The following is a 13,711-nucleotide window of genomic DNA, read 5'->3' as shown; positions in this document are numbered from 1 at the left end:
TTTGTTTTGAACTCTAGTTATTAGAGGTCAAAACCTGTGCTTTTCGAGGGCATCCTGTCCCACAACAAACACTTGAGGATACAGTTTGATTCAGTCTTTGTGGAAACCAAACCTGAGGGGGTAGTTTTGCTTCTGACTTGGTGAACCCATTTGTTTTGTTAATGCAAAGCAGCATCGTGATGTAAAAGGAGCGCAGCCTGGATTTGAAGTTTGGCACAGGCTCGGTTCTTGAGCCTCAGGCTCCTCATCTTAAAAAATGAGCCTATTTGTTTTGTTGTTTTAGTTGTTGAATGAGATGCTTGAGATGTACAAAAATAGAAATATGACAGTTGTATTCTTTTAACTAGGCATACCATTCACCCAGGTTAATAACAAAAGCATTACCATACTGAAGTGAGTGCTATATGCCCTCCCTATCCCCAGGCCCCTGCCTTGCCCCAGTAATCACTGTTATGATTTGGATGTTTATCATTCCCATGCAAGTCTACATTCTTTTACCATATAGGCATACATCTCTAAACAATACACAGTATTATTTAAAATGTTAAATATCCTATTCTTGTATCCTTCCTGCAGCTTGCTTTTTTTTCCCACTCAACATTGTTTTTGAGATTTATCTCGGTTGGCATGTGCAACTCCAGTTCCTTTTAACTCTTGCTTTTAACCATACGAATTTAGCTACCTACTCACCCCAGTAGTTTTCAGAAGCTCATTAATACCATCCGTGCTCTAATGAACATCTCTGTGTATGTCCCTTGAGGATATGCATGAGTTTCTCTTGGGCCTTGCTGTTTAAAGGTGTCCCTGGACTAGCAGCAATGACATCACCTAAGAGCTTTTTAGGAATTAAGAATCTCTGGTCCTTCCCCAGGCCTACTGAAACACAATCTGTGTTTTAACAAGGCCCCGTGGTGATTTATATGTACATCAAAGATTGAGAAGCACTGCCCTAAGGATATTCTGAAGTGGAATTGCTAAATCAAAGGGTAGGTATATTGTCAGTATTAGGTATTTGCCAAATTGCTCTCAAAGGTGGTTGTACCATTATAAATTTTGAAGAAGTTCTTTTCCTCATGTTTTCAACACTTGAAGTAGTCAGGATTTTAAAATTTTGCCAATCCACTGGTTTTTAAAAAATCCTGTATCATTTTACTTTATTAAGTTTTTATTAATTTAAGTAATCTCTACACCCAATGTGGAGCTCCAACTCACAACCCCAAGATCAAGAGTTTCACGCTCTTCTGAGTGAGTCAGCCAGGTGCCCTGAAAAAAATGGTATTTCATTTTATTTTCTCTGATGAGTGGTGAAGTTGATTGTCCTACATGTTTATTGGCCGCTCACGTTTTCTTTTCCAAGAATTACCTTTTCTTTTGCTTGTTTTTCTATTGAGTTGACATTTTCTAATAGATCTGTAGTTCTGCATATATTCTGGAACTAATCTTTTGGCTGTAGCCTTTCCCTTATAGCAGTACAAAATGTGCATGAGATCAAGTCTCCCAGTTATCCCTCTAAATTAATACAGTATCTACTTCCTCTAATAAGCTTGGAGGGCAGGGACCACATACTCTTGTATCCCCCAGGACTTAGCACACGCCTCACTGACAGTAGACAGATTCATGTTACTGAGGCTCAAAGGTCTGGGCTGGAGCTGTACAAACGGGCATCATCTGCATTTGGGGGAGGTTTAAAGCAATGGGAATGGATGACAATCAACTAGGGATTTTGTAGACAAAAAAAAGGGAGCCTAAAATTAAACCCTGAAGAGCTGTATAGTATTTGAGATTGGCCAAGGGCAAGGAAGATTGTCATTAAGAAAGAAAATTCTGAAGCTATAAAACAAAAGACAGACATATTTGACTATGTAAAAATTTGAAAGTTGTATGGTTAAAAAATACTACAAACAAAGCTAATAATAGATTTGGGGGAAATTTGTAAAAGACAAGGGTCAAGATATATATAAAGAGCTCTTAGAAGTTGGTAAGAATCAGGCTAATTGTAAAATGGAAAGGATATGAATGAGCTATGGAAAATGAAATCAAATAGCCAGCAAGTATATTTTTTAAATGCTCAAATTAATTTGTAGTTAGGAAAATTATTTTAACAATGAAAACAGCAAAGAAAAAGAACAATGACATATTGCTGTTGGGGATGTAGAAGGTTAACTTTGAGGTTAAAATAAGTATTCTAAGTTCTTAGGGGAAAAAATCTGATGTTTGTTAAATTTAAAAATTCCATTTACATAAAATTCAAAAACAGGGAAAACAGGCAAAAACTAATACATAGTTTTAGAAGTCCACATAATACTCACTTTAGAAGGGAGTTAGTAACTAGGAGCATGAGAAGAATTTCTGAGGTGATAGTAATTTTCTATTTGATGTGGGTGCTAGTTACAAAGATGTATTTACTTCCTGAAAATTAATGAAGTTATTTAACTATATGATTTTTACCTTTCTGCCTATATGTTCTATATGAATGTTAAATTTCAATAAAGATTTTAAGGTGTACTTACAATAAAGTGTTTTAAGACAGCATGTGCACACACACACACTTCTACTGGGAATCTATCCCATAAAAACAAAGCCATCAATAACAATATATAAGAATATATACATAAGTATACATATAAGAATATATACATAAATATATGTTTATTGCAGCATTGTTTATAGTGGGAAAAAATTGGAAATTGCGAATGCCCATCTACAGAGAAATGATTGAATATAATACACCATAAACTATAATCCATCCATTTAGAATGAACTGCAGAGATTTCCATAAGGTACTTCTGAGTAAAAGAAAAGCGAGTTGCAGAAAAGCAGGTATAACATAGTGCAATTTTGTAAAAAAAAAAAAAAAAAGACCCCCTATATAATGTGTATGTCTTTATATAAGCTTTCTGTACACAATTTTGAAAGCATGGAGAGAAATATGGAAGGTTACAAACAGCATGAGCTAGTGGGGATGGGGAATGTTGTTGATGATGGGGAATGGGTAACCAAATAAAATTCAAAAAAAAAATTAAGGGGGCACCTGGGTGACTCAGTCGTTAAGCGTCTGCCTCCGGCTCAGGTCATGATCCCAGGGTCTTGGGATCGAGCCCCACATCAGGGAGCCTGCTTCTCCCTCTCCCACTCCCCCTGCTTGTGTTCCCTCTCTCACGGTGTCTCTGTTAAATAAATAAAATCTTAAAAAAAAAAAATTAAGATTCCACTTTTAAAAACTAGGCATTTATCACATTTATGCATTTATGTACAAATTTTTTAAAAAGAAATATACAAGGAAAAAATAGATTGGATAGAGAAAGTGTTAGTAAAACAGATTGAGGAGTGTTTTGAGATGGTAGAAAATCCTAAGATATAAAAGGAAAATCCTAAGATGTAGAAAGTATTACAAAACATGAATAGTTAACTACGTCACATTGCTGCTTAGGTGAGGAGCATGAGAACTGGAAAGTGTCCATTAGATTTGGCAACATCCAGGATGTTGGTGACAAAATTAATGAAATCAATCTGAATGAAATGAAGCAAAAGCCACATTAAAGTGGGTGGAGAGTTAGTTAAGTAGGGTTAAGAGTGAAGTTGGGAAAGGTAATGCTGACAGTTCTCTTGCTAATGACAACTTAATAAAAATGATCAAAATATAAAACATATCTTCTTGAAGGCACCAGAGAGCTAAAAAGGCAGTGATGAATTTCTATGCCAAGATGTAGCAGAAGACAGAAACCCAAAATTGTGAGCCAGGCATTTGGAACCACTTAACCCTAGGAATGTTCACTGACTCCACAAGAGGTAAAGAGACTAAACAGCACTTTGGATAGCTTAGCAGGCCTAGGGAGATACAACTTGGGGTCCACAAATGCTAATTCTGGGGAACTCTAACAAAATACCCACATTTTGGGCTAGGACCCCAAAAAGCATAACTTAAGAAATAATAATAAAGAGTTGATTTGTTTTTGAAATTAGAGTTACTGTGGATGTATGCAGCATAAATAAATACACAAGCAAATAAGACACGACAACATGAATTGGTGTCAGCAAAAATAATGAAGCAATAGAAACAGACCCACAGGGGCTGCAGTTTGAGTTCACTAGATGTAGAGCTTAACTATGTTTAAAATGTTCAAAATAATAAAGACAACTCTGAGAATTTTGAAGGGAACAGGGAAAAAAAAAAAAGAACTTAAAAAGAACCAAATAGAAATTGTAGAACTGAAAAATACACAATGAAATTTGTAACTCAAAATCAGAAAACTACTAAACTGGAAAACAGGTAAGAAGGAAATATCTAAAAAAAATACAAAGAGATTATAGAGGAGAAAGTAATAAATATAGACTGCACAGTTAAAGGTCAAATAATTATAAATGGAGTTCCAAAAGGAGAATTATGCAGAGGCAGATTTGAAGATAATTTACCAAATGATGAAAGGTAGCAAGCTATAGATTCAAGAAGTTCTGCAGACACCAAACAGGGAGAATACAAAAAACAGAAACAAAAGAAAACACCAGGCATACCACAGTAAAACTGCTAAAAACCAAAGACAAACAGGAAATCTTTAAAAGCAGTTAGTAGAAAAAATACACACTAAAATGTTACCTTTTCAGTAGAAAAGAATGGATTTTTCAATGGAAAAATCCCTTCAAAGTGCTAAAATAAGTAACTAACAACCTAAATTTTTAAATTTCCTTTTTTTTTTAAGTTTTATTTATTTGAGAGAGAGAGAATGAGAGACAGAGAGCACGAGAGGGAAGAGGGTCAGAGGGAGAAGCAGACTCCCCGCTGAGCAGGGAGCCTGATGTGGGACTCGATCCCAGGGCTCCAGGATCATGACCTGAGCCGAAGGCAGTCGCTTAACCAACTGAGCCACCCAGGCACCCCCCACAACCTAAATTTTTATACCCAGCAAAACTACCATTTATTAACAGGCAAACAAAAGTCTGATGAAATTAATCAAGAGTAGAACAACTAAAAGAAATATGAAAGGGTTTTCTTTGGTCTAAGAAAAAGATGATCCCAGATAAAAACTTGAAAATGCAAGAAAAAGGATGAAAAGCAATGAGAATGGTAAAAACATATATACAGATCGTCCTTGACTTATGATGGGCTTATGTCCCAAAAAAAACACTGTAATTTGGAAATATAAGTCGAAAATGCATTTAAAACTGACTGAACATCATAGCTTAGCCTACCTTCAACATGTTCAGAACACTTACAAAAGCCTACAGCTGGGCAAGATCATCTAACACAAAGCCTATTTTATAATAAAGTGCTGAATGTCTCATGTGATTTATTCAATACTGTACTGAAAGTAAAAAACAGAATGATTGTATAGGTACAGAATGGTTTGAGTTTTTCAGTTGTTTACCCCCATGATGGCATGCCTGAAATGGGAGCTATGGCTTGCTGCCACTGCCCAGCAGCACAAGAATGTATCATACCACGTTATCTCCAGCCCAGGAAAAGAGCAAAATTCAAAATTCAAAGTACAGTTTCTATTGAATGAGTATTATTTTCACACTGTTGTAAAGTTGAAAAATTTTAAGTCAAACCATTGTTAAGTCGGGATCATCTGTATAGCTAAATGAACAGTGGCTGTATAAAACAATACTTTCTTGTGGGATTTAACAATGATCTATAATTAAAATCCAACAACAATAGCATCCAGGTTGGGACAGAAGTAAAAAGATTTACTTGCATTGTCTGGGAAGATGATAAAAGTACCAAGTAACACTAGACACAGGTAAGTCTAGTATGCAAGTTGTAACGTAGTGTATCAATAAAAGAATGGTGGGATAGTGTGATTTCCAAATTAATAAAAAAATATTTTAGAATTCCATTAAAACTGGAAAGAAAATCATGGAAAAAGGAACACAAAGAAAAGCTAGAAAAAATTAAACTACATAGTAAGATGGTTCACTTAACCTCAAATATATTGGCAATTACATTAAATGTAAATGTGAATGCTTAAATTAACAGGTAAGGAGTGTTAAATGGATTTAAAAAAAAAAACTGTGCTATTTACAAGAGAAACATTTATAAGGTTTATAAAAGGTTTAAAGAAAAAAAACGTACCATGCAACCATTAACCAAATGAAAGCTGGCATAATCATATTACTATCAATGAAAGTAGACATCAAAGCAAAAAGCATTGCCAGAAACAGAGAACACTTTAAAACAATTTTTTAAAATGTTTCAATTCATCAGGGATATCAATCAACTCTAAATTTGTAAGCACCTAATAATATTGCCTCAAACAAAATAGGCAAATCTAAAATCAGTGGGATATTTTAACTTATCTCTCATAAATACTAGGCAAAAACTCAATAAAGATATATAAACAACTCAACAGAACTGATCTAATGAATGTATGTAGAACACTTAGTAACTGCAGTATATGGATTTTTTCACATGTACTCTGAACATTTATACTACTTGACCATAATGTGGGTCATAAAAATCAAGCCTCACAAATTTGAAAGAAACTGAAATCATACAGATACGTTCTCTGAATGTCATGCAATCTAAAACTCAACAAAATACTAATGAGAAAATTCACATGTATTTGGAAATATATTTGTAAATAATCAGCAAGTCACACAGAAAGAAAGATGGAGATTAGAACATACTTTTTACTGAATGGTGATGGAAAGATTTCATCTCAAAACTTAGGGGATGCAGCTGAAGATTGTTATTATAAAGGCTAAAATTGATTGGCCAAGCAACCATCTCACAAAACTGGAGAGGGAAAAGTAAGACCAAATAAAGTAGAAGGAAGGAAATAATAGGGATTAAAGGAATGTTGAGAACAAACAGAGAATCAAAAAAGCCAAAAAGTACAAAGACCAATATAATTGAAAAACCTCTAGTGAGACTAATTAAGAAAACAGAGAAGGCACTAACCAATAAGAATGAAAAGAGGACATCAATATAAATCCTGCAACATTAATAAACTCTTAACACATCAACTGCTTTATAGAAATAAAATTTAAAATGTAGATGGACACACTCCTAGAAATTACAACTCTTTAAAATGGACACAATAAGATAAAAATCTAATATCCCTCTAGCTATTAATGAAATCCATACCCCCAAAGAAAATATCAGATATAAGGTCAATGGCAAAATTCTATCAGATTTTTAAGTAAGAAATAATGCCAATCTTACCTGTGTTATAAGGTCACAAAACCTTGGTAACAAAACCTAACACAGATCTTAAAACAAATTTATGAGCCAATCCCACTTGATAAAACAGATGCAAAAATCCTAAATGAAATATTGGCAAATCAAATCTTGCAGTATATTAAAAATAATACATCACAATCAAGTTGGGCTCATTCCAGGAATGTAAACTTTGGTTTAAAATTTGAACACTAATCGATATAAACTTACCAAATGAGAAAAACTTTAGTAAAATGCAGAAAAATAATTTGATAAACTCAGCATCCTTTCATGATTAAAAAAAAAAAAATCCCTTGGGAGTTGAAGCATGCATCCTTAATCTGGCAAAAGATCCAGATTCCAGAGCATATACCATACTTAATATTGAAAACTTTCCCATTGAGATCAATATAAGATTTAGTATTGCTTCTATTCAACATTTTATTGCAATTCCTAAACAGGGAAGAAGGTCAAGAAAAAGAAACAAAATGTTGAAGGGAATGGAAGAAATAAAACTGTATTTGTAGATCATATATGCAAAACCAAAGTAAGTTCTATAAACAGAATTAATAGAATGTTTAATATGTCTGCCAAATGCAAACATTAACTATATATCTATTAATTGCTCTGAAACTTGTTAAAGCTTTATTAAAATACAGGTTGCTGGATTCCATCTCCAGTGGTTCTGATTCAGTAGGTCTTACAGAGGGGAGGGGAGGTCCTCAAGAATTTGTAGTTCCCAGGAGATGCTAATAATCCTACTTATGGGACCATATTTGGAAAACCACTGCTATAGATTAGCAACAATAAAACTTAAAATCACTTACCCAAAATTCTAACAAAAGATATACAAGACTCTACATAGAAAACTATAAATCATTGTGCACATAAATTAAAGAGGATCTAAATGAAGATTATTCCATTGTCATAGATTGGAAGAATCAATATTCTCAAGATGTGAATTTGCTTCAACCTAACCTATTATGCAATTTCACTAAAAATTTCCACAGGTTTCTTTTTGTGGATCAACAAGCAGATTCTGAAATGTGTATTGAGGCATCATTGATAATTGTGAGGAAAGAGCATTAACACTTAAGACAGAGTCCCTGAGTTTGAATGCTGCCTCTTACTTTGTGACTAAAGACAAATTATTTAACCTTCTAAGCCTCAGATTTCTCATCTGTAAAGTGGGAAAGGACACTTGCACCTATACATAAGGTTGTTATAGAGATTAAATATATTAACATTTTAGATGCATTCCTAGTACACACTAAATGCTATGTATGAATATGATAAATTAACTTAAAAAATAAAAAGAGGGAGGTAAAATCTATTGGATATCTTCTAGAGTCCAGAAGCAGACTCCTGTGTATATGGACACCTGGTTTATGACAAAGGTGGATCTATAGAACAGTAGTCAAAGAATCCCAATAAAAGATACTAGGACAACTTGGTGCCCATATAGGAAAAAAACACTTCACACTATTTATAAAAAGCAATTCCAGGTACATTATAGATCTAAATGGAATAGGTTTTTTTTAAAAAGGGCTTTTAGAGAATAATCCAGAATATCTTCATGACCTTAGGGTAGAGAAAAATATCTTAAATACTACACAAGGGATATTAACCATAAAAAAAAAATGATAAATTTCACTTTAAAATTAAGATCATGTGTTATGAGAATGAGAAAGTCACACACTGGGTGGAAAAGATCTTTTCAACATGTGACTGACAAAAGGCTTGTACACGAAATATATAATTTCACATAACAAAAAACAAAAAGCAGTTATTAAAAACAAAACCCTCCTCAGAACAAAAAAACCCAAACGGCAGGTATCCAAATAAATACATGGACAAAGGACTTAAGCAGGCACGTCACAAAGCAGAAAACTGAAATGAACAAAAACATGAAAAAGCAATTTAATCTCATTACTAATTAAAAAATGCAAATTTTTTCACCTCACAAATCAGAATGACTTATAAAGTTTTTAAAATGTTGGCTAACTGGGTACTGGTGAGAATATGGAGTGACAAGAATTAAGGATTAGAGGAAGAGTAAGTTGGCACAACCACTTATTTTAGCATTACTTAGTCAAAATAAAGATATGCATAATCCTATGACCAATTTTTAATCTTAAGTATATACATCCAAGGAAACATATACATCTGTGAATCAGCAGATAATTTAGAATCATCATAGCAGTATTTATTTGTAATAGCCTCAAAACTAGAAACTACATGTATGTGTTCCAACAGTAGAAAGAATATATAAATTATAGGATCTCTGTAAGATGGAATATTGTGTGGTGATGATAAAGAATCATGCCACCACATGGCTGAATCTTTTAAAGACATAATGTTGAGCAAAAGAAGCCTGACCCATAACTGTAAAGTAAGGAAATAAGATGATTGCCATCAAAGAAGAGACAGTGATTACGTTGGCAGAGAGGAGGGAGTCCTGACCAGGAAGGGGAACTGGTGGGGCTTCTGAAGTGTTGGCAATGTTCTTTTTGGACCCATGCGATAGTTTTCTGCATGTCTGCTCTAGAATATTTGCTAAGCCTGTTTATATGCCTTATTGTTTTATATACTTTATGTGCCATTTCTCACAATAAAAAAAGTTGGGAGTTTCAAAAGGCAGACTTTTCTGAGTGTTAAACCTGGGCTTTACTCAAAGTGGAAAGGAACACAGAGTTCCAAAAATACATTAGTTACACATTTTAGAGCAGGAATAGCCCAGAAGGTGATGTCAGACACTTTTTCCATCATCAGACAAGGGGATAAAACTGCCACAGTGAGAGAGGAAGAGGCTCCAGGATGACATGACTAAAGTTTAGATCCTGTCTGGATCCCTGAGAAGTGCAGCATTCTGGAGTGGAGGAAGGGGAAGAGGCAGAGGCAAAGAAATAACTGTTGAGCCTGTTAGTGCCCACGGACCCCGTTTTTCCTCCCCTCCAAGCCTTTGTAACGTGCTGTACCTTCCTGCTTAGCCTTACCTATCACCCCTTCACCTAGCTTCTATCTGTCCTTGAAGACTCAGCCCAGAGGCCCTCTGCTCCAAGAAACCCTAGCACTTGCCCCTTCCTTTTTGAAAAGCCGCCCATTCCCAACAGTCAGGGTCACATGGCATGGTCCCTCTCTGCTCTCCACCCCATAGACCAGTCTTTTACCTTCTGTACACAAGTGACCTCTGCATTAGAGGGTGCCTGACTGGTCTGGTGCTAACAGGGCTATGGGCTGGACAAGGCAGAACTGAGAAGACGACACTGCAGGGACCTTCTCAGACAGGAGGTAGGGATAGAGCTCTGGAAGGGGCTTTCCTTCCCTGAGATTCCTGCCTTTAGTGGCTTTCAAGTGGGGGAAGCAGGGAAAGGAAGGAGTCGGCCTCTGAATTGGGACTCAGCCTATGTTCTCATTCAAGGTCTTAACCTAGCCTCTCCCCACCACACAGAAACAAGTAGGGCAGTTATTATCAGTCACACTTTACAAACTAGGAAGCTCAGACCCTGAGAAATAAAATACCTTACTCAAGGGTCAGAAAGGAAGAACTGGATTGCAAATACTCGTCTCTGCAGCCCAGTGTCTGCCTATAGACATATGAGGTTAATACTCAGGAATTACTTGTTCAACAAAGCCATCCTTTGTCTACCCAGACCCAGGCAGACACAGAGGCTGCCCTCAAGGAAATGCATAGGGTTTCCAAAACACTGTTTTGGATAAACTTGGGAAAAGATCAAAAGACAAGGAGCCAAGTGTTTTGGGCTAAGATTTATTGTTGACCAGAGCACTTAACAGCCAAGGTACTAGATAACCAGCCCCCATGCAACAAACTCATCCTGCAGCCCAGACCTCTAGGCTGCTAACCTCTGCCTTCTACCTCCTCTTCTCTGGCTCTGCCAGAACCGGAGAATCAGAAATATGCAATTCAGTAAGTATGTGGGGAGCACCTGTTAGGGGGGGTCAGCAGCTACAGAGGCCTGCTGTGTCACAGCGTCCTGGTTTTCTTTGAGGGGCTTATGGCAGAGAGCGTGGAGAGGAGTCCAGAGCCATCCTGGGCTCAGGCCCAGGACTGTCCAGGGAGGTTCATTTCCCTTTCTTACTCTTGACATTCACATTCATTGACTTGACATATATTTACCAAGGCTCCCTAGGGGCTGAGGAGACTCCTCTAGAAATAGCGGTGCAGGCAATGTTCACCAGTCTCCAAACCCCTGACCTGCGAGACCTAGTGCATGTAACCCTTGAACAAATCTATCCTTCCACAGTCCTATTCCTAGAATTCTGAGTCTGGACCAGCCCTGGGAATGGTCAGTTCGAGGTCAATCTCCATCCTTAGCTGACTTATTTTCTAAGAAACTATGACTTGCTCTGAACATCTGCCCCATGGAAGAGAGCTACAAAGTGGCTATAGTCTGGCCTTGGCTTGGGTACTGAGTCACTGAAGGGGCATTCTCCCCAATCTCAGGGTACCTCGAAAAGGTATGAAAACTTGATGAGCTTCAGGCTCCCACCGAAGTCCAAGAGGCCTCCCACACTGCCTGCTGAGGCTGGGAAGCAAGAAGTCAGAGAAGAGACCATGAGCCTCAGCCTACTTCTCAGACTGATTTGTTTACTGACCATTTCTTAGAGTCTCAGTGCCGAGATCTAAAGGCCTGTGCTGTCCACAAAGAAGCAGCCCACACGTCCCAAGAGCAGCTGAAACCAGCTCACCCATTTATTTGACTGAGAACATGAAGGAAAACAACAAAATTAAACAATCTTTAATAAAATTCCTATAGAAAACTCAGTCACAGGGTAAATACTCGTTCTCTTTCTCATGTCACTGAGGATTGAGAGCTCCCAAAAGTCTTTGGAGAAAAAGCAGTAGTTTTGCTGGATATTGCCAGTACTCAGAAAGAGCATCCATTTACACATTCAAACCAGTAGTTCTTATTGCACATGTTAACATTATTGGCCATCTAGCACCCTAAATGTATGGTACCTCAACAAATAAATTAAAGAATTCCATGTGGCATGAAACCATTTCAATCTGAACTAATATCCTTGAAAAAATCACATTATTATAAGTTTTAATAAATACAGTAAGAACAGCTGGCATTTTACTAAAATACTGAATTTTAGGTCTGGAGAAGATTCCATAAATAGTTTCTTTCCATTTGCTTTCTGTCTTGGATGCGTTTGCTCAAGTATTATGCTCTATGAAGTGAACTCTTTCATAGATAGCACGTAAAATCTGAAATTACTATGTGCCTCATTAGAGAAGCAACTGGAAGAACTGGATCTCATATAGTTAACTAAAAAAGTAACTTAGGAAAAAGCACTGCTTTTTGTAAAACTTTAAAACACAGACGGAAAAAAACAAAGAAATGTCTTTTTATATAGAACTTCCACTAGAAACTTTATAAATATATATGCAGCATATATATTATATTTGCCTCACGAGATGTTCACCAAGTCTGGTAAGAATGATGCTGTCATAATAGATAAATATCAACAAAAGAGTTAATCTTTCCACAGATTTAAAGATTTCTTTTGAAAAATAACCATAATTTCAAATTATGTTATAATTTATAGTTGATATAATTTAAAAAGGGAAGAAAGATACCTTTCTTTTAAGCCTCATTTGGAAAGTAAGAACAACTACCAGTCCCCAGGTGTGGATAAGTTGGCTGAGTGATAACACTTGGTCACAATACAAAAAGAAGTATTTACACCTTTCTGGAAAAGTACCAAATACTTAAAAAGAAGAAGAAAAAGAAGAAGAAGAAGACAGAAAATAATCTCTAGTAGCATTCTTCGGCGTGCAAAGTCAGCAGGAAATGATTATCCATTATGTTGGGAGTTTTCATGATGAATCTTGGAAGCATTTAATAAAGCAGAGAGTGGTCATCGGGGATTGTTCAGATTAGGTACTGTGGGATGCCTTGTTCTTAATTTAACTGAGTTCCAGGATTTCATTCCCTTTATAACATCTCTGGCAGGGTCATGTTCAATTTAGTGCAAGTGCAAATTGAAAACTAAACAAAACCAACAAATACATTAGGAGCAAAGGCTGATCATTAAGATCTGTAGTCTTTCCGAACTGTGTGGGCCATCCAGTTCACTTTAGTAGTCCAGCTTTCCCTGAGTGCCTCATCAAATTTTTGTTTAAATTGCTTGAGTGCTTCTTCTTCACTCTTCCCTAAGGCAAGAGAGTCCTAAAAATCAAAGGGAAAAAATCTGATTTTATATATCCTCCACAGTGACATGCAAATGTCAAAATCTCAGCCATGCCCCACCCAGCCACCATTAAGCTGTGTGTCTCGTGTTCTTATTTAAATGCCTTTTGCAGGATAGAGAATGACAAAAGGTAGGGTGATAATATAATCTCTGCCAAAGGGTTTTTGAAGATGAAATTTATGATTACTGCAAGACAATTACTCAGCTGCTTGTCACTACCACTCCTGGGTAAGAATAGTCTAATAGGAAATGTCTTTGTTCCATTCCCTTTGAACATCTGAATGAAATAGGTAGGTATAGCTGAGCTTCATGCCTACAAAGTCCAATATACAAAGA

At 36.3% G+C, this 13,711-nt stretch overlaps 1 protein-coding gene across 8 annotated transcripts in view; it reads right to left on the bottom strand.

Moving 5' to 3' along the window:
* Positions 1-9,060: 9,060 nt before the first annotated feature.
* The window catches only part of PIK3CB (phosphatidylinositol-4,5-bisphosphate 3-kinase catalytic subunit beta), a 199,898-nt gene continuing 195,247 nt past the window's right edge, over positions 9,061-13,711 (bottom strand). For 7 of the 8 annotated variants that reach the window (XM_073899405.1, XM_073899403.1, XM_025881567.2 and 4 more), the window contains one exon: positions 9,061-13,353. In XM_073899405.1, coding sequence (XP_073755506.1) covers positions 13,216-13,353 — 138 coding nt within the window. In that variant the 3' untranslated portion in view covers positions 9,061-13,215. The remainder of the gene's footprint in view (positions 13,354-13,711) is intronic. The other variant, XM_073899406.1, reaches the window with a different exon arrangement.

Source organism: Callorhinus ursinus, unplaced genomic scaffold (genome assembly GCF_003265705.2).
Source record: "Callorhinus ursinus isolate GAN/ISIS: 27379988/994484 unplaced genomic scaffold, GSC_fseal_2.0 scaffold1, whole genome shotgun sequence".
NCBI lineage: Eukaryota > Metazoa > Chordata > Mammalia > Carnivora > Otariidae > Callorhinus > Callorhinus ursinus.
Note: the sequence above shows the minus strand (reverse complement) of the source record. Positions and strands in the feature narration are given on the sequence as shown.